Source organism: Gallus gallus, chromosome 15 (assembly GCF_016699485.2).
Source record: "Gallus gallus isolate bGalGal1 chromosome 15, bGalGal1.mat.broiler.GRCg7b, whole genome shotgun sequence".
Lineage (NCBI taxonomy): Eukaryota > Metazoa > Chordata > Aves > Galliformes > Phasianidae > Gallus > Gallus gallus.
The window spans coordinates 3,839,297-3,858,175 of NC_052546.1; the positions used below are offsets into that span (position 1 = coordinate 3,839,297).

The 18,879-nt window shown below is 39.6% G+C and overlaps 1 protein-coding gene across 4 annotated transcripts in view; it reads right to left on the minus strand.

Moving 5' to 3' along the window:
* TMEM132C (transmembrane protein 132C) overlaps nt 1–18,879 on the minus strand; it is a 180,353-nt gene that overhangs the window by 14,813 nt on the left and 146,661 nt on the right. For all 4 annotated transcript variants that reach the window (XM_025155712.3, XM_040648345.1, XM_040648344.1 and 1 more), the window contains one exon: nt 13,597–13,740. In XM_025155712.3, coding sequence (XP_025011480.2) covers nt 13,597–13,740 — 144 coding nt within the window. The remainder of the gene's footprint in view (nt 1–13,596; nt 13,741–18,879) is intronic.

The window sequence follows — 18,879 nt, forward strand, 5'->3', positions numbered from 1 at the left end:
TTTCCTTAACTCTACCTTCCTCTGAGCAGAAGACTTTGGGGAGGCTGGTCCATGAGATCTGGTTGAATAATGCTTGGAGCAGCAGCCACTCCTTTTCTGAAACTGGCTCCATCCTGTTCATTTCTATGGAGTCGATCCCAAAGGCAAATGCATGAGCCTTTGGAGTTAGTTGAACAAGCTTCTTGTTTATACACATAGTAAACCACATGCACATGCTGACAAAAGATTCCTGATAACATCATAACAGCTTCAGTCCTACCATGTCTGGTCTAGGTGTATGATTTAACATTATCTAAAGTCCAACATTGTCAGTAACAGAACAAATGTGTCTGTCAGGGAAAAAATACAATAACAATAGCAGCAAAACTGCAATTCCTAAATGGTCCTGGGCTGAGATCCAAACTCCATCTGCATTTGTAAAGCTGCTATATGCCTTCACGGGTATGCGACAAACAAATGGCTAAACAAATACATATAGCATCCTAAGGAGTGGCTGCTGCAGCTACCAAGCATCCCTTAAAATTGCTACAGGTTAATATTTAGTACTAGACATGCATCAGCAACAGTGGCAGGTCTTTATGACTTGCACTGAAAAAAACATTACTCTCTTCACCAAGTACAAGCAGCACTAATGTCCTTACACATGCTCCTTCTTCTGTTCCTTTATTTCCCATACAGACATAACACAGGGAGAGCACAGGAGGAGCAGAGCTGATATGGTATTACTGCATGCATTTCAACTTTGTGCCTTCAGGTAGCCATTGTTCTTGAAGTAACACTGATTGCTTTTTACAAAGAAAGGCAACAGACTACCCAACTTGTGCTGTACAGGGATGAAAGGGAGAAGGGAACAGTATCTCAGCATCTAATTCACAGTGTAAAGGCCAACTTGCTAAGTGGATGCCCCTCACATGTGTGCTGCATCAGTCCACTTAGCTCAGACTACCTCAGTCAGATGGAAATAGCGGCACAGCCAACTTGTTAGAACAATTCAAAGCAGACTCGATGACACTATTTTGATCTTTTCACACACAGGGTTTAAAAAAGATGAAAACAAAAACGATGGAGACAACAAAAAGTACTGCCCCATGGAATCACAGAAGAAAGGTCAAAGGGAGATTAAAAAAGGGTAATAAATGAAACAGGATCGTGTTAGAAATCAAATTATTTTTAATTCAAAAGGAACTTTTGTTTATGTATTTTGGATAGATAGATGAAAGTCTCTCTCTGCTTCCTCCAGGGCTTTGCAGTGCTTCTGAGAAGGTCACCACACATCACAGTGACCAGCACTCGTCTGCCCACAGTACTTTAAGAAGTCTCTGACAGAGACTGCAAGGCTGGAGACGGAGCAGTGCTCTGTGTCTCTTCTCTTGTTGTATTTATGCTTTGACTATGAAAACATTTTCTGTCTGAAATGCCTTTTTATCTTTAGCTTCAGAAGAAGTGAGAGCTGATGAAGGGAAAGGCTGCTTAGCCACCACCTTTAAGTGATTGTTTTTTCCTTTCTGTGTAGCAGATCGGCGAGAAGTTTTACATTATAAAGAGATTTCTGATGCTATTTCAGCAGTTTCTTTCATTACTAAGCTGCATTCAGCTACTTTTCTCCTTTTCTCCATTTTGCTAACTTCTTTCTCCAGATTAAAACTAAAATAAAGAAGCTAAAAATAAAGATGGCTAAAGATGGGGCTAAGCACAGTTCTCTGGGGATTTCCACCTTGTTTCTGGTTTTTTTTCTGGCATTGTATTTTTGTGTCCCTTTGTTACAAAGGCCATTGTCTTTCCAAATGGCTCGGACAGACTCACTCTGCAACAAATCACATTTTATTGAGCTGACAGAGCAAACTACTGCCTGGAAATCAAAAGAAGAGTCATTCCTGAATCACTACCTATGGCACTCTGTGACTTTGTGATCTGGGGAGTGAATGTACCTTTCCACCCAGTAATGAAAAATTAACTGCAGTGGATATTGGGATTCCTAGTACCAGTCAAATGCAAAACCTCTGGGTCTTCCTTTTTCTTACTTATTTCAGATTAAGGTCTCGATCTCACAGCGAGGTCTGTATTGCAGAACTGCAAGAATGGGAGATGGCTATCACAACCTGAGCTGCCTGTCACACCATGAGGGGTGTGACAATGTACTGCCTTGGACTCTGCAGCTATAAAAGGGCTGCTGACACTTCTGAAAGAGTATCTCTCCTTTGTTGGCTAAATTCTGCTACAGATTACTGAGAAATCTTCATCCAATTACTGCTGGAGGCAGATAGTTCAAAAAAGACTAATATCACGTCAAATATAAGCTGGGACTGTCTTTCAAAAGATGGCAAACTCAAAACGCCGTCTGCTCTGGTTTGTGTCAGTTGTACATAGGAGTGGAAAGAATGACAGCTCTAAGACCCACAAATAAATGGTACCGACTACAAGAGCCTAGCATATAGCTTGTTTATTGTCCAAGCGATTTTTCACCTCTGAAGACATCAATCCTAAGCAAGAGGTCTCTGAAGGACAGTCCTGAAGGACAACAAAGAGAAGTTTTTAATATGGTAATGCTGTTAAGTTTACGAAAACTGCAAATTTGTGGGGATAGATCTGTTTTCTAGGAACAAATCTCTTACCCTTAACTAAACACCCAGAGGTTTAAACATTCTCAAAACTTTAAAATGGGACAGAAATGAAGAGAAATGGGAAAGCAATTCTAGGTGGATCTGCTTGAGTAGGGGAGCTGGACAATGTGATCTTCAGAGGTCCCTTTCAACCTCAGCTATTCTGCAATTATCTAATTTTGTGTTACGATGATGGTAGAAGTCCTGCTTGTATTCATTAGCCTTCTACACCTAGAAAGGCTTCTTGCAAATAAAGACATAAATATTTCAATATCCATGGGATATATATTTTAAACTTTACTTTTTGTAGAGTTGCTTCACTAACCGATTGGCTTCCATCACTTCAAGGTATGAAAAAGCAGTAGAAGTGTCAGAGAAATCAAAGGGAAGCAAATATGATAGAAAAGCAGCTTGATAAGTGCCTCATAAGATGCTAGCTGGCTACTGCTCTGTAAATACAGAGGAAGACTAGAATGATTAAAACTAACTTGTATTCTTAGAGAGAAGCTTTAGGTGTGAGTGGCATGAGCAGGGACTGTGGGTGATGAGAACCTTGCTGAGATACATACACAAAGTAGAGGCATATTCAGCTGGAGGCCACTTTTATGTAAAATAGGCCAAAATGACTTGCCAAAAGCTTCTGCAGGTCAGGGTTAGAAATGTGAAGAGCTGTGTTCTTCCCTCCTAGATCATTCTTTGAAAAGTGAGGCTGCTCAGCCCTCTTCACTGAAGTTTCCATTGAGACAGTAATATATACATCCAACGTAACTCTGGGTTCAGCACCTGGTGAACTCTTTGATGTTTCCAGCTTCTCTTGGAAATAATATCAAGATGTCAAAAAATCTATTTCCCTTCAGAATGACCCCCAGAATAATGTCTGGGCTGTGACTGCAGGAAACCTGTGTGCCAGGACATGGGCACACCATGTCTGTGTGCCACTGTCCTTGCAGTCCTTCATGTCTGCCATACCTGACACCAAGTGCTCTTCTGTCACTCACAGATTTAATACGATAGACAAAAAGAAGCTTGCATTTCTGTTAAGAGACTATACATCACAGAGATATTTCTCCTGCTTTTTTTCCACCTCAATCTGCTTTTATTGCTGGAAGAACATACTTCATACTTTGTGTGATGAGACCAATATTGCAATTTTGAAGAATCCGATCTCAGGTTTCTTGAAGGACAGTGTCTCTCAACAAGACAGAGCAAGAATGGACATCCTATTTCTGAACAGGTCCGGCCTTGATGGGCTCCCTTCTTAGGGACCTGGCCAGGCCAGTTTTGTGATACATGGCTTCCAGTCTGTTTTCTATGACTTAGTCTCCCATTCTCCTCACTCTGTAATTTTGACAAGACAAAGAAGCATTGTTGTGTGTCTATAAACAAATCAATCCTTTATTTAAAATAATAAACTTTGTAGTGGCTTCTCTGATGAACATTCCTATTGGGCTGGAAAGGTCCAGAATCTGTTATTTTTTGTAAACCCATTTGCCCATTTCTGTTATACTAATGTAAGTGTTGCTAAGTATTCAAAAGTTACATAAATGCTTAAATATTTATGAAAGCACTTCTATGAGCAAAAAGCTTTTTCCAGTACCTCTTAAAGGAATCTCAATTTCAATGAGAAAACTTACAGGATAATTAGTAAAGAACAGTGATGCTCAGCACTTTTCAAAGACATGACTCTTAGAATTTCAGCTCAGCATCATCACTCTTACATACCAGAAGGGCAATTGAAGTACGTGGAGGTTAAGCTTTGTGAAAAAAAGTCATTCATCCCATTAATAAATACAGAGCACCAGAATGATTTACCCATTGAGTATACTAACACCCAATGCTAGACAGTGATAAACCATTCCACTACATTTTGGCGCATTTCCTTTGGATTTTGTAATACTTTTATCCTTGCTGTAGAACTTGTTCTACAATAATCTTTTAGCAATATTTTTCTGCAGAAATTCTAGAAATTCTGCAGAAATTCTAGTTTTCAGACTATGGTTCTATAGATTAAGAAAGTCTATGTTACATTAACATTACATGATGGCAACTGCTTCATGAGAGGGATTTCAGTGTCTGATTGCATAACTGAATAACCAGTAACTTGCTGCTGGAAAACGGAAGCTGTCTCAAGGTCCATACTACTTATTCTCTCATGCTAAACTGTTTAAACCTGGTAAGAGTTAAAGCTTCAGTCATGAGCTCTTCCATGCTCTCTGGCATGATATTTACAGCTCTATCACACTCAGAGCAGCCTTTATAAAGGAGGTATCCATTCCAGGAGTTGCTAATTGCTAGTGTGCCTTGACTTGCCAGAGCTACCCCTTGTTCCTACTGACTTCAGATGGAGCTGTGCTCAGTGACTCGGAAAGTGAAGTCAAAAACTCCCCTCACCAGGAGAGCATAAAGACAAATACAGTAATGAAGACTTTACCCTGATAAGGCTGTCATAATAAGTGCAACGCTTGATTTTTTTCCTATTGCAAGCAAGAATAATGTTGAGAGTTGCTTTATACCTATGATGCAGCAGAAGATAATGACTTTTTTTCTGGAAAATATTGAGGACTAATCATCTCCACTCTGGAAACAGTGATGAGGGAGCAGGGCAGCTATTACACTTTAATAAGTGATTTAAGCCACTCTCAGAATTAACTCTCTGCAGTTTTCAGTGGATAACACGGCTTCTGCTTTCACGTTGCATTGTGCTTGTGAACAGCTGCCATGTTCCAAATGTGGTTTCAATCCCTGCAATCAGCCCTCAGGCAAAATTCCCAGCAACCCGCACTAATAACGCAGGGAATGAGCCCGGAGCACTGAAGAAAAGGAGAGAACTCTGTAAAGTCAGGACCATAGTTTAGAAGCAATTTGGACTCTCTCCGCTGAGAAGCATCTGCATTTTCAGTATCAGCAGCCAGATTAGCAAAACTAACTAGAAAACCCCCAAAGCTAGAGAGCATTTCTTAGGGAAAAGGCTGTACATTATCTAATCTCATTACAAAGATTTTGCTGGCAGCTTTGCAGAGCAGAAGCAGTACATTTAACTAACTGAATATCATTCACTATGACAGAACTGAGAGAGTAAAAGGGGCAAAAAATGCCAGCTGAGACTGGAGGGCATCTATTTGCTCCCAAATGACCAGCTTTTGAAGCTGAACTGTAGCAGTGCCGAGCCACAGGAGCTCTCTGCAGATACCATTATCACGTAAAACAAAATCTGTCTTGTTTTGTGCACTCTCAAGTCAAGTAATTTCTGAAAATGGGGCAGAATAGAGAGTTTGGCTACTGCTCACTCGGGATGTGCCAGTCTGCACATACAGCATGGTCCCAAATTTCTTGCATGTCAAGGCAGGATCACAGGGTGAAGGCAGAGACTTTTAATTTCTTCCAACTACATGCTTTGGACAGTAGTTGTACAGCTCAGAACAACACATTGCTTGTGGTTACCTAACTTTGTATGTATCTACAGTATACAAGTTCATACTGTGTATATTACAGCTATTAGCAGGAAAAAAAGGAAAAAGAGAGGCCAAACATCATTTTTTCTAACTATATTGTTCAAAAAGATCTGGAGAAAACAGCTAATCCTCCCATCAAATCTATAGCTGCCACAAGACTCATCCTAATTCTCCCATTCTCTTCCCCAGTCTTGAACCTGCAGCCTTGAAGTTGATTTTGAAGCATTTTCTGTGGATTTTCAGGCATTGTTACAGCCACTCTGCTTTGATTTTTCATTTGGGATGTATAGGTTTTCCACTCCAGCATCACTAACACCAGCAGTGAACTGCATGAAGGCATGAGATGACAGGGAAAGAAGTCTGCGAGGGTATGGCTCAAATGCTTCATTAGCTGCCTTTGAAATCTTTGCCTATTATGTGATGGCAAGGTATTTACACCTTTTATTGCTGGATTCAAGTACCTCAGATTATGTCTATTTTGAGTTTCAATTTCAGTTGAGGCCAACTGTTTGGGCAATAGTGTTATACGTTAATGACAGAACACCTTCTATGAAAGCTCCACATATGGCTGGCCTCTATGTTGTATTTGCATCTGACAATACTGTGCAATCAAGTTTCATTTTCCTGAAACTCCTCTGAAGTTTTTTCACTTTGCTGATATGTATTGATCCCTGCAAATCACAGGGCTATGAGAAGTATGGAGGAGGGCAAAGAGGTGGATTTTCTCTTTGTAATTCTGTTCAGAATATATATCATATTGGATTTACGAGAAGAAAAGCCTACAAAGCAACAGGGCTTAAAGAACAGCAAAACAATGGAATGTCCATGCTGTGACTTTTCCTGTGTTTTCAAAGCTTTTCACTTTCACACAGATCACATGGAAACACAGTATCAGAAGCAGAAAGAGGAACCATCAGATAGAAAAACTGCTAGTTTTGCACTCACAGAGATACAGCTTCTGCTTTCAAGGCCATATCAGAATGTGGTGAGTTGGAACTGTATTTGCAGTTCATCAGCCACTGCACATTCATTTCAGGACAGTGATTTGTGCTGGCCCTTGTGGTTTCTGCACCATTTCAGCGGGAGCACTGACAGATCCTATGCTTGCTAGAACCCGCTGCTGCGTTCCCTCAGCCCCATGCAGGGAGCATACCTGGCTCACAGTCCAAAAGCAGCACGGCTGTGATGGTTCTCAGAGCAGTGCCACAAGGACGGGGCATCCTGCTCTCACTTCTGGAGCTAACCAAGGGAAGGCCTGCATAGCTGAGAATGAACACAGATTCTTCCCAAGGGACAATGCAACTTTTCTACTTTCCTGCCAGAAAGTTTCAGGTCCTTACTTTTCTTATTTTTCCCAGTGAGAGCATAGCTGCAATTTTGGCTATGTGGATGAAGCACCTGAAAGAGGCTTCAGAGCTCTGTGAGCAACTGCTCCATGCCACAAGAGGAGGAGGACTGCTCGTAGCTGTGGGTACTTCAACTGAGCCCTTCATGTTCCCACCAAACCACAGAAGACAGCATTACATTCAAGCACAGCATACAGTCATAATGGATTTCAGGAAGCCCTGATTCATTTTTCATCTCACAGGACTGAGTTAGGAACGAGACGTGTTTTAGTCTAAACTTTATCCACCTACTCGTTATTCAGCATGGACATCTCTAGAACAGTTGCACCCAACTAATAAACTCCAAATAGTGGTTTATTTGACCTAGGTAAAAGCTGAGCAATAAATCAATTACATTATATTCACTGTAGCAGATTTTAATGGGGGGTAGCACTTTTCCTTGATCAAAAAAGCGAGTAGGAACAACCGGTTCGTTCTCATCAGCCCTTTGTTCTTATTTTCTCCTACAACCTGCACTAAAAGCAGAATGTTAAACCCTAAATCCTCTGAGTCTTGAAGGCTTTGCAGTAAAGCCCCATACAAAGAAAACACGCACGTGCTGAGGTGCAGAAATGCAATAGAGGTTTGGATGCTTCCCCTGCTATGTGCAGCAGGACTTGAAAGGTATGAGAAAAAACTGCAGTGTGCCCATGATGTGCCAGGGTTTCTAATGGGCTGATTCCTTCTGAAACTCTGCTTCCCCGTGAAATCACCATCTGCATCATCACACTTCATCACAGCCATCACCACATCATTACTTGCCTCCAGATGCAGAGAAAGCAGAGGGAAGAACCCTCGGAGGCCATGGGAAGCTTTGTTTGGAGCAGACTTTTCTTGCCTCTGACTGATACAGAATTTCTTAATTTTTGTATTTTGGCAATATACATAACTTTTCATTGAACTAAGTACAATTATCTCCCAGCTATGCTTAGGAAGCACTGATTCTCTATGAGATCACTTCTGTAACGCCAATAGTGTAACCTTTTAATTTCAGTAGAAAAGGAATCAGATCTTGAATTAGTCCTGTGGAAAGTGACACAACAGGTATTTGGGTCATTCCTGAACAATCTCAAGCATTTCCATACCCCTCCACAGATATTTTTAGATACATATTTCTATAGATAGATAGGTCTTACTTTTGTTATGGGTTTTGTTTTGAACCATGGTACTATGGTGAGACACTAAGGAGCCCGAGGGACTGTCCCTATACTGTTAAAAATTCAGGGTGAGCGTTCCTGATGGCTTTAATGAGTGCAGCACTTTAATGAGTGCAGCACTGAGCTGTAAGAGTTCAATCCTTTATAGCTGCCTGCAGCTCAGCCACTCACCTTGGAACTGCGTTCAGTTTACTGACAGATACACACAACACAACTTCTAATAAAAATACCTAAAGATACTGCTAAATATATATCTTCTTAACAAATGCTGATGACTTCTCTAGGAAACAGGTTTTGTGTGTGATATGGTGCCAGACATAAAGTTTAAAAATTAAGTTAGTACAATTAGCACACAACTATTTATCTATTATTTATCTATTAGGAACCATGTCCATCTGTCAGCTTCCTTACTGGCAAACCAAGATTTTCCTCCATCAGGTGTCATAAAGCATCCAGAGTGGCTTTTAAACTGACTAGAACACAAATAAACAGCAGACATTTGAACTTAAGCTGTGTCTTTTTGTAAGAATTAATTCCGTCATATAAAGCGTTTCCACCACAAATGGCAAAGTCTATGAAACATTTATGAGCCCTAAATGACGATTTCATATGAGTAGGTTCCCTGATGCTAGCAGTATTCACAGCAAAGTTACTCATGTGTGTAAATTAATACTGCATTGAGCCTTTAAACAATATCCACAACCTGGGCAGTTGTCTGCGAGTCCTATCACTATTGCTTTGAAAGCTTTGCAACCAGCATTGCTTCCAGTCTTTTAAATACTAATCTAGAGTTCAACCACAAAAACCCTCAGTGAAAACTTCAGCCCCCAGCAGTTCAGCATTGCTTTGATCTGGGATTTTGTTTCAACTTACTGTGATAAGAGAGGGACAGCTGTGACACGCTGTCCTGGATTTGGGCTTGTAAGAGAAATTCCTAACATTCTTCCAATGGCCTTTACCTGCAGTCAATGTCTGCCTCTGCTCATCGGTCCCAACAAAAACAAGAGCCCACTGTGCATTAATGACTACCAAGGGACGTCCTAAAGATGAGATTTGTGTTTCTCTTCTCACTGATGGCCATAGCAGCTGCATGTTTGAGCAAATGTTATGTGAATCTACATTTTGATCTTAAGACATTATTAAAGCTATTAATGTCATTTAAGAACAAAAGGAAACTAGTAAATAAGGTCTTCAGAGTATTAGGCTACTACACTCAATTTACCATTTTTAAATAATAGCAACATAATAAAAACCTGATATAATGTGTATAACATCCGTTCATGTAGCAGCGGGATACAAGCTAGCCCAGAAATGACTCCTGACATACACACGGCACAAAAGATTTTGAACTCAGATCATTTTCATGGAAAAAAACAACCACAAACCCACATCCACAAGCTTGTAAGCATCAAGGGTTTTCAGTCTGCAAATGTCACAGGGTAATGCAAGTCTCCTGAAATTCTGCTCTTCTTCACAGCATGAAACTGCATCTGTTCCAGCAGCCAGGTGACCTGAGAACCTGCAGCAGTGTTTGCCCTCAAGCAAACCACACAAAAGCTCTGGCAAAAGCAGCCACATTCTACTTTAATTTCTAGGGGATGAAAAGGAGCCTACGTATGCAACAGCAATCACTGTTAATGAATCCAGATACATGGATCCTACCAGTAATTTCCATCTTAGCAAAGCAGAATTTGGCTGTTGCTTAATTTTTAGTACCATAATAAATTTTTTTGTCCTCTTTTAAAAGGTTGGACCCCTGTGTGAAGGTCTAGAGCACTCAAAGACTTTTAAAGGTCAGGAAATCAACAGTAAATTTGGAAGTAAAGAAGAGTGCTGCTCTGAGCTGAGAGCAAGAGGTATTAAATAAAAGTAAAAGGAGTAATAGTAAGCAGATTAAGACAGGATGCAGACAATACATTGAGCTGCCTCGAGACAAAGCAGGGGGATTGCTGGGGAAACTATTACCTGTAACTTGCAGATATATCTTATCTTTCAATCTCCACTGGGTTCTGTTACTGAGAATAATGTAACAGAAGCCAAACTGAAGGCACCATAAAAATTAATACAAATAAGCTTTTATCTGATGGCCAAGTTGCAGGGCAAAATCATTACCTCTAGGTTGTTTGTATGACCCATACAAATTGGCACTTATCTGTTTGACACATGATTCTGCTATGACGAGGATGCTTGGGAATATGAACTGTAGACACATGAACACCTTTGTTGAGGATTTCATGATCTTGTACGAAGAGGTATCATTTATTAGTTCTAGACTTTATTTTTTAAAAGAATGGTAACTCCCAACAGGATGTCCAAAAGAGCATTTTACAGAGGAAAATGATAAATTTACAGAATTTAGTATAAATTCTGCCCAAGGAGGCCGTGGATGCCCCATCCGTGGAGACATTCAAGGCCAGGCTGGATGTGGCTCTGGGCAGCCTGGTCTGGTGGCTGGTGACCCTGCACATAGCAGGGGTTTGAAACTAGATGATCATTCTGGTCCTTTTCAACTCAGGCTGTTCTATGATTCTGTGATTCTATGATTCTATGATTAAAGCTTCATGGAGAATTTCAAAAGGAATTAAGGATGGAATGCTTTTGTGCTCCATGTGAAGCTTTCTGAATATTTTTTAAACACAGAATACATAAAGACATTTTAGTTTAACCCAAAATCCAAACTTCATTTCCTCATGTAAATAGATATTCTGGAAGCTAGAACATTCTAGATTTAAAAGACAAAAATCTATTCCTTTATGATGAGATGATAAAATTTTTTGCTTAAAGCGTGTCATTGAACTCTACTTTTTAACTTGCTGTATGATTGATATAAGTTTGCATTCACAGATGCATTCCTCCAGGGGTTCCACTTATATTTCTAAATATACAGAAGATATTTTCCCTATTCATCTGAGCAATTTCAGAACATTTCTGAAGAGGAAATTACACCTGAAAATTTTCTCTAGTCAATTCCAATAATCACTGTGTGTTAGCCTCCAGTTATTTGTTTCACTTTAACTTCAGAGTGGTTAGATAGGAAGTCTTCTAGACACCACTTAGAAATGTTCCAATAGTGCAAACAGACTCCATTTTAAGAAATCCTTTTAGTGGAGATAAATTATTTCTGCAGAAAAGAAGAGCACAGCAGGATCCCAAGTGCTAATCAAAGGATATAGTGCTAAAAAACCACATTCTTTCCAAGCAAATGGTTGGAGAACTGCAGTACACCAGGAAGTACTACAATTACTACAAGAAGAACACTCTCCTCTGTGTAAGGTTTTGGAATTCCATTTCTCCTTGATCAATATGCTCCAAAGCTATAAAACTCAAAATGTATTTTTGCAGATGAATTTTTATTTCGGAAATCATTGTGCTGCCACTTTCTATGCATTATCTGATGATGTATATCAAGTCCCCAAGAAGATTTTAACCGTGGTCATTTTCACTCTTAGGAAGAAGAAATTCCTGTGAGGTTGGAGTTATTTGGTGAAATTCTGTAAGCTCTTTAAGCAAAGAGAGCTACTCTACATCACAGTAGGTCTTTCTGCATTTAGTTTATTTAATTTTTGAATGCTATCCTGTATGTTAAGTTTCTCAGTCATAGTTCCCATGTGTTTCTCAATGACGTTACAATCAGAATGATACTTAAATTAAATTCCGGCTACAATTTTGTGATTAGATGGGTAATTAGGTGTAGTTAGGAAAATGTTAATAGGAATTCTTTCAGGAAAAAGCTCTGTTAAGCATTTAATATATGGGAATATATCAAGCTCCAGCAAAGTGGAGAGATTTGCTTGGCTGTGACAGATTCACTGGAAGAAGAAAGCTATCTCTGTAAAAGTCTTCTCAGTGTAACAGCTTCATTAGTTCTAAGAATGACTGTTTTTCATAGAACCACAGAATATCTTAAGTTGGAAAAGACCCATGAGGATCATCAAGTCCAACTCCTGCTACCACACACGACTACCCAAAAATCAGACCATATGTCTGAGAATGTTGTCCAGACACTCCTTGAACTCCAGCAGCTCTGTGATGTGACCACTGCCCTATGGAGCCTGTTCCATGTCCACTACCATCTGATGAAGGACCTTTTCCTGATATCCAACCTGATCCTCAGCTCAGGCACAATGATGTGGCAGTACTATTTGTGTACTATCCATCCAAGAGAGCTGATAGCCTTTTAAAGACACCTAAAGATTATCCTCACAAAGCCCATTGTGCTGTTTGATGTAAAGTCACATAAACAATAAATTCCTCATCCAAAGAGCTTATGGATGCAGGCTAAGATCACCTTTGCTCAAAGAACATGCATTATGAAAACCTCATTTTGCAAAGCTACAACAGGATTCATGCACAGCATTGTCTTTGTGCTGACTCTGCACACCCTTAAATTTCCTTCAGAGCTTTGACTACAGTCACAGTAGAGATAGCTGTGCTGCCATAAGACACTACTGTGCTACTCGTGTTTGTTTCTTTGTGACATTAAGCTGCTAGTGCTATATTGATGTATTGGGTCATACAAGTGCTTTGTAGCCACTTCTGTGCAGAATCAACTCCTTAATTCACCACAGAATTCAGCAGAACTTGCACTCCACCAGGATAACTTTGTATTGCAGTTGCTGGGGAACACACATCCAATCCATTCCACTGATGCAGCTGTGGAGGTGATAATCACAGCTGGCAAGGCAATAAGAAACATCTGGAGAGGCAGAACTAATAGCAGAGCTGTTTTTGCAGTGAATGAACTCTGCACAGAGGACCCAAGGTAACATGACAAAATTATTTTAAAACTAGAACACAAAAATTAAACACTGAAACTTTATTGAAACTCAGTATGGTAGCTGTACTAATGCACCTAAATCTCTCTTTTCTTAAAAATCCTCGCCTTTGTGCTTTTGAAACAAAGGAACAATTAATTTGCAGGAGCAGATTTAGTGTTTTTCCCAGGTTGTTATTATATTAAAAAAATGTGAAATTTCAGAAGCCAATGGGGGCATGAGCTTACTTTGATGACGTCTTCATCAGAGGATTTGCACTCAACTGATTCGGAGATGTCTGTCACAGCACTGTTCTCCTCAATGGAGACCACTTTGATGGGCACTGCCACAGTTTTTCCTGTGAGAATTGCGGTGTTCACAATTTCTGTATCCTGTATGCAAAACAAAGCACAGCACTGTTAAGAGATGGCTAAAAACATTCCCAAAGAGCAAGCATCAGCTCTTCAACAGGACTTGTACTCAAGAGGGATGCATTAGTTCTCAGGAGCTAATGACCTAAACACATCTTTTATTAGGCACATCTTGGTAAAATGCAGTAAAAGCCCTTTTATATTTTACCTGCTCAATAAACACAGTCACCTGCATTGTACACTGTTAAATAGCAAGCAAAATGATTGCAGCTCAGTTCGGTCCAAGCAGGCACACATCACAGGTAGCTTCTACATTTAAGAATGTGGGGCTTTTCCCAATATTTGTCTTCCACGACTTTCATTTGGGATTATTATAAAACTAGGCTTGATTGTGAATATTTGGAACAGGTTGCAAGAATATTGAAAGTAGAAATATTACTCTCAAAATCAAAGCCTGTTGCAAAGACAAGGCCTTTCTGTGAACTTTGCATCTGGAACTGTTTCAAGGTGATTTAATTTCCGTTGATATGGCCAATGAAGCAATATAAGGAATCCAGAAGGAGTTACAAATGCTATTAACTGCAGGGAAAATAACATGGAAATCTGAAGTTTGCACTTGGGTCATGGCATATAAAGGCCTTTCAATGCACCATCAAGCTAACTCCTCTAACTGCAGAACTGTTCCAGCATCATTGTAGTCCCAAGATTCTCAAGCAGGAAGAACTTCAAAGTTTTCCCCAATTTTTTTTTATTCCAACTCCATAAAATGAATAAAATATTCATCAAAATTCTCAGCACCAAAATCAACAGCACTGCCACTGTTGATGTCAACAGCAGGAAAATGGGGCACTGATACTATTGACATTGGCTTTAATTCAGGTTTTAGTGAGCTTGAAATCTAGGTCAGACTTTCTTTTCATCTTGCAACTTCTATTTCTCAGGTTCTTCTACTGCTCACATAAGAAATCCCACCAAATATAAAAAAGAAAATCTATTAAAAAGGGGATGTTGACTGTTCTAGGAAAGTCATTTACATAAACAGAACGACTCAACACAATAAATTAGAGCCAGACTTATAAATACAATTGTTGGAAAGTCTAAGGCCACTCTTAGAACCCTCTGACTTTCAAAGCTGCTCTTCTATCAGCAGACTTCCGAAGCAACAAGCATGCAATAAGCTTCATAGCTTCACCAAAATCAGGTTCAACAAAATTTTTTGCTGTATATTTGGCTACTGCAAATGCTGCATGTCCTTTGAAATTAATCTTTTGCCTCCATCCCTTAGCGCCTTATTTCTTGTGACTCAGAGTGTTAAACAGTGTGAACTAAGGGCTGCAGGGTGAAGGAGCAGCAGGAGCGTTTGTGGAAATGACAGGACATCTTTTCAGGCTATCTCAGCTCTGCTTTGAAACGATTCTACTCATATCCACTTTGTCTTCAGCAACTGATATGAGTTACCAGTAGAAAAATCTAATTTAAAGGGACAGGTTCAGAAGAAGAGCAATGCCATAAATAGAAGCACTTAGCATATAAAACATGCTCTTTGGCTTGGGGATCCATCCGTGTTTATATTTAATGATAATTCATGAAGTTTTACACAAAAGTAAGAAAAGCAGGCACACAAAACAAACAGAAACAAACCCCATATCACTGCCATGACGAAGATGAAAAACAAAATGTGTTTGTGCAGTGAGATGAAACTCCTGCGCTACAAGCAGCAGAGTGAATTCATTATCTGGCTTTAACTGGCAACAGAGTGCCTAGGAGTCACGGGAACTTCTTCCAGCTAGCTCTGCCTGTGCCACAAGTTGGTAATTGCATGCTGCTTCGGTTTAAAAAACAAAAACCTCCCACAAAAAACTTCGTAAGAGGAATATCACCTGTAGGATGTGAAGTACTCCTCAGCTAAGCACTAGCATGGTTTAAATGACTAAACTAAATGACTGTGTCTGGTTTTGAGAAATCTTCAGTAACGACTTTCTCAGCTGAAGAAAGATTACTATCTCCATATACACAAAAGTCTTCCGAAAACAAGAAAGAATAAACTATTTTCTACGTTCACAGACAGGGCCTGAATAATGGGCTTAAGCTGTAACAAGGAAGATTTGTTTGACATTAAGGCAGTCTTTACCATACAAATAATGATAGAGAATTTTTGGAATAGATTGTCTGGGACAGAATAAAAGACATCATCTATCATCAAAGAATTCTGAAGAAAGCTCATACTACATATCTTCCAGAAATAACATTGGTTCTTTGAGTCAGGCAGAAGAAGAAAGGCAGCAGGTGACCTCTTGTGGTTTCCTCCACCTCTCTTTGTTATGATTCTCCAATTTTCAGAACTGAGTGGTAACACAATCACCTATATATCTTATATCCTAAATAAGCCTATTCTGCTTCATCTATCCCAAATAATATGATCCTTCCTCACCAGACAAAAGAAAATGACCTATACCTTTAAAATGAAAAGGCCTGATAGGCAAATGTGAGTGATTTCCTGCTTTCTGCACTATTTAGCGCAGAACTGATGTACCAATTGCCAAGTAATAATCTGTCACTTCTGTTTCTCTCTTTCCAATAAGTCATTATTGGTGTATCTCAATTCTAAGTGGGTTTGATATAAAGCCATTGCTACAAAGGTTTGAAAAACCTTTTGAAATTTCTCAAGACCTTTCTATAGAGAAGACAGGAAATTTGACTGCTAGCACATTATCAGCAATTAGAAAACCTCCCTCTTCTGCCCTTTGCTAATGGTTTCACTAAAGGAAGTCGTGAGCATGTGAATGAATTTATTTTGATTAATGACTTCAGAGCTGCATCTGCACCAAAAATCTGTAAAAGGTGGTTTGTTGTGATAAAGGGCCAATCACATTCAGGAATGTCAGACGCATGATGTGCACAAAGGAAGGAAAATATACTGGAAACGTTACCCAATACCTTCATAACTAGTACCACTGCAAGCATTAGAGAGTCTCAGCATTACAAAGCAATTGGTAGCCACCTCACTTCAGCTTTTTGTATTTAATCTCCACTAATAATAGTCACAACTCATTGCTATTACACAGATTTGGAATACTGAAATATAAATAATTAATATACTATATAGCATGGTAAAAGTAATTTTCAAATTTGCCCTTTGCCTAATTTGGTCTGTAAGTGCCCTCTGCTATTCATCTGTGATCTTTAAATAAGCAAGATCAAGGAACTGAGTCTTCATTCTTCTGTCTTTTTGTTTAGAACTAAAATAGAGTAACATGTATCCTAAATCCCGCTATACGGAAGAGCCTTGTGGTACAACTTCTGCCTCCTCTGCGTTTCCTTTGTATTGCTCCAGTACAGCCTAAGGCTTTAATGTAACTCAGAATTGACCCAATGTCTGCATCTGCACCCACACAAGAGCTGTTAGGCAGAAAACTAAATAACATAAGGAAGGGTCCATAGTCCAAGACTCCCTAAAAGCTGAATTGAAATTCATAAAAATAAAAGGAGCTTAAATAGAGTGGTCTGTCTGTCTGCTCTGTAACACTGAGCACTCTGAATGTGCACCACAGACAAGAGAGATAATAAAAAAGATTTAATCAAGAAGCCCACAAGCTAAAACTGGTAGGTTACATCAGTCTAATTGTTTGGAACTCCTCCATGCATGACTGTAGCAAGCTACCACAGTTACAAACCCTGATTTTACATCTGTGTGAATCAGAAATGAATTAATGTCCATCTCAAAGAAAAATGGTGAGATTGGAGGCAGGCAGGAGTCAGACTCCACATTACATTACATTACACTAAAGCCAGTGTTCAGTGAGATCAGTACATGGTATTTGAGGCAAATATCACCAACTGACAGGAAGGATCAGAGCTTTCCTGCTTATAGCCAGGTGGAATTTTGGCTAACCGTGATGTCATAACTTGAAGTACCAAAAATAGTGCTCGTGCTCTGGTCTTGGTTACATCAGAGTTCATTGGATCAAAATCCACTAGCAGTAATGTTGGTCTAAACATCTCCTTCCACAGCTGCACTCATTGTGCTGCTTCACAGAAAATTCAGCTGAATTGGTATTCAAAAACATCAATGCATTTCTAGAAAGGGAAAATAACATTCATAAAATAAATGCATTCCAGCCAGAGCTCAGAAGAATCATGTGCTCACGTCTGGCCATTTGAAATGAGAGAGAGCTATGGCTGACTCTGCAGGAATCTGACTGCTTATCCCACCACTGCTGCAGTCAGGGAACTTCCACCAATGTCAGTGGGAGCAAGAACACAGAATCTGAGCAATAGTTGCTTGAATTTAGCTGAAGAGCAAACCTCGTGTTCATCCAACCTCTCAATTGTAAGAAGGCAAGCATTCAGCCATGACTAATTTAGGAACTAATTCAACATTAAATTGCGGCAGAATGTGGAAGCAAAGTGACAGCTGTTTAATTAAACTCTAAATCCGATTAGATGGTGTTATCAAGAGAAATCCATGGGAGCCTGAGGTCATGAGAATAGTCCTGTTTGCAGGCAGAAAATTCTCTAAGTGGGATCTCATAGAATGATGTTAATCATAGCATTAAGATTTCTCCTTCACACAAACACAACACCTCACGAGTAACAAACCCACACTTAGACCTGAAGGAATGAGACAGAAAAGATAACTATGTTTTACTTTATAAGGAAAGTTTATTTAAAATCTTTGTAGAAAAGAGATAGTCAAGGCACTGCCCACCTTAAAATCAAGAGAGTAGTTGCCTTATGGAAAAAGGACAAAAGAAACAAGCCCTTGCATGCTGTTGACAGCACTTCAATGAGTGAAGACAATGCCTTTGCAGGAGAGCTCCAGGAGCTGTCCTGTGCTTCCAACTGTTGTTCAGCCCATCACCCTTGATGAGAAGAGACACCCTGGCAACACAGACAGAAAAGAAGATGGAGATGTGGGAAATATAAAGTAAACTCCACACATGCCAGTTGCAAACAGTATAAATATTCTACTGATGAGCAGTAAGTTATGCATTACAAGTTTCCAGGGCATCCTAGTTAGAGAGATGCACAGAATTGTTCTGCACTGCAGACAATTGTTATGCTGATTTGTGAGTCTGGTGACATGATGGTTGCAGATTTGGGTTATTAATACTGCTAAGATTACAGCTGATTAACAAACTGACATTGTTAGGCAGCAGA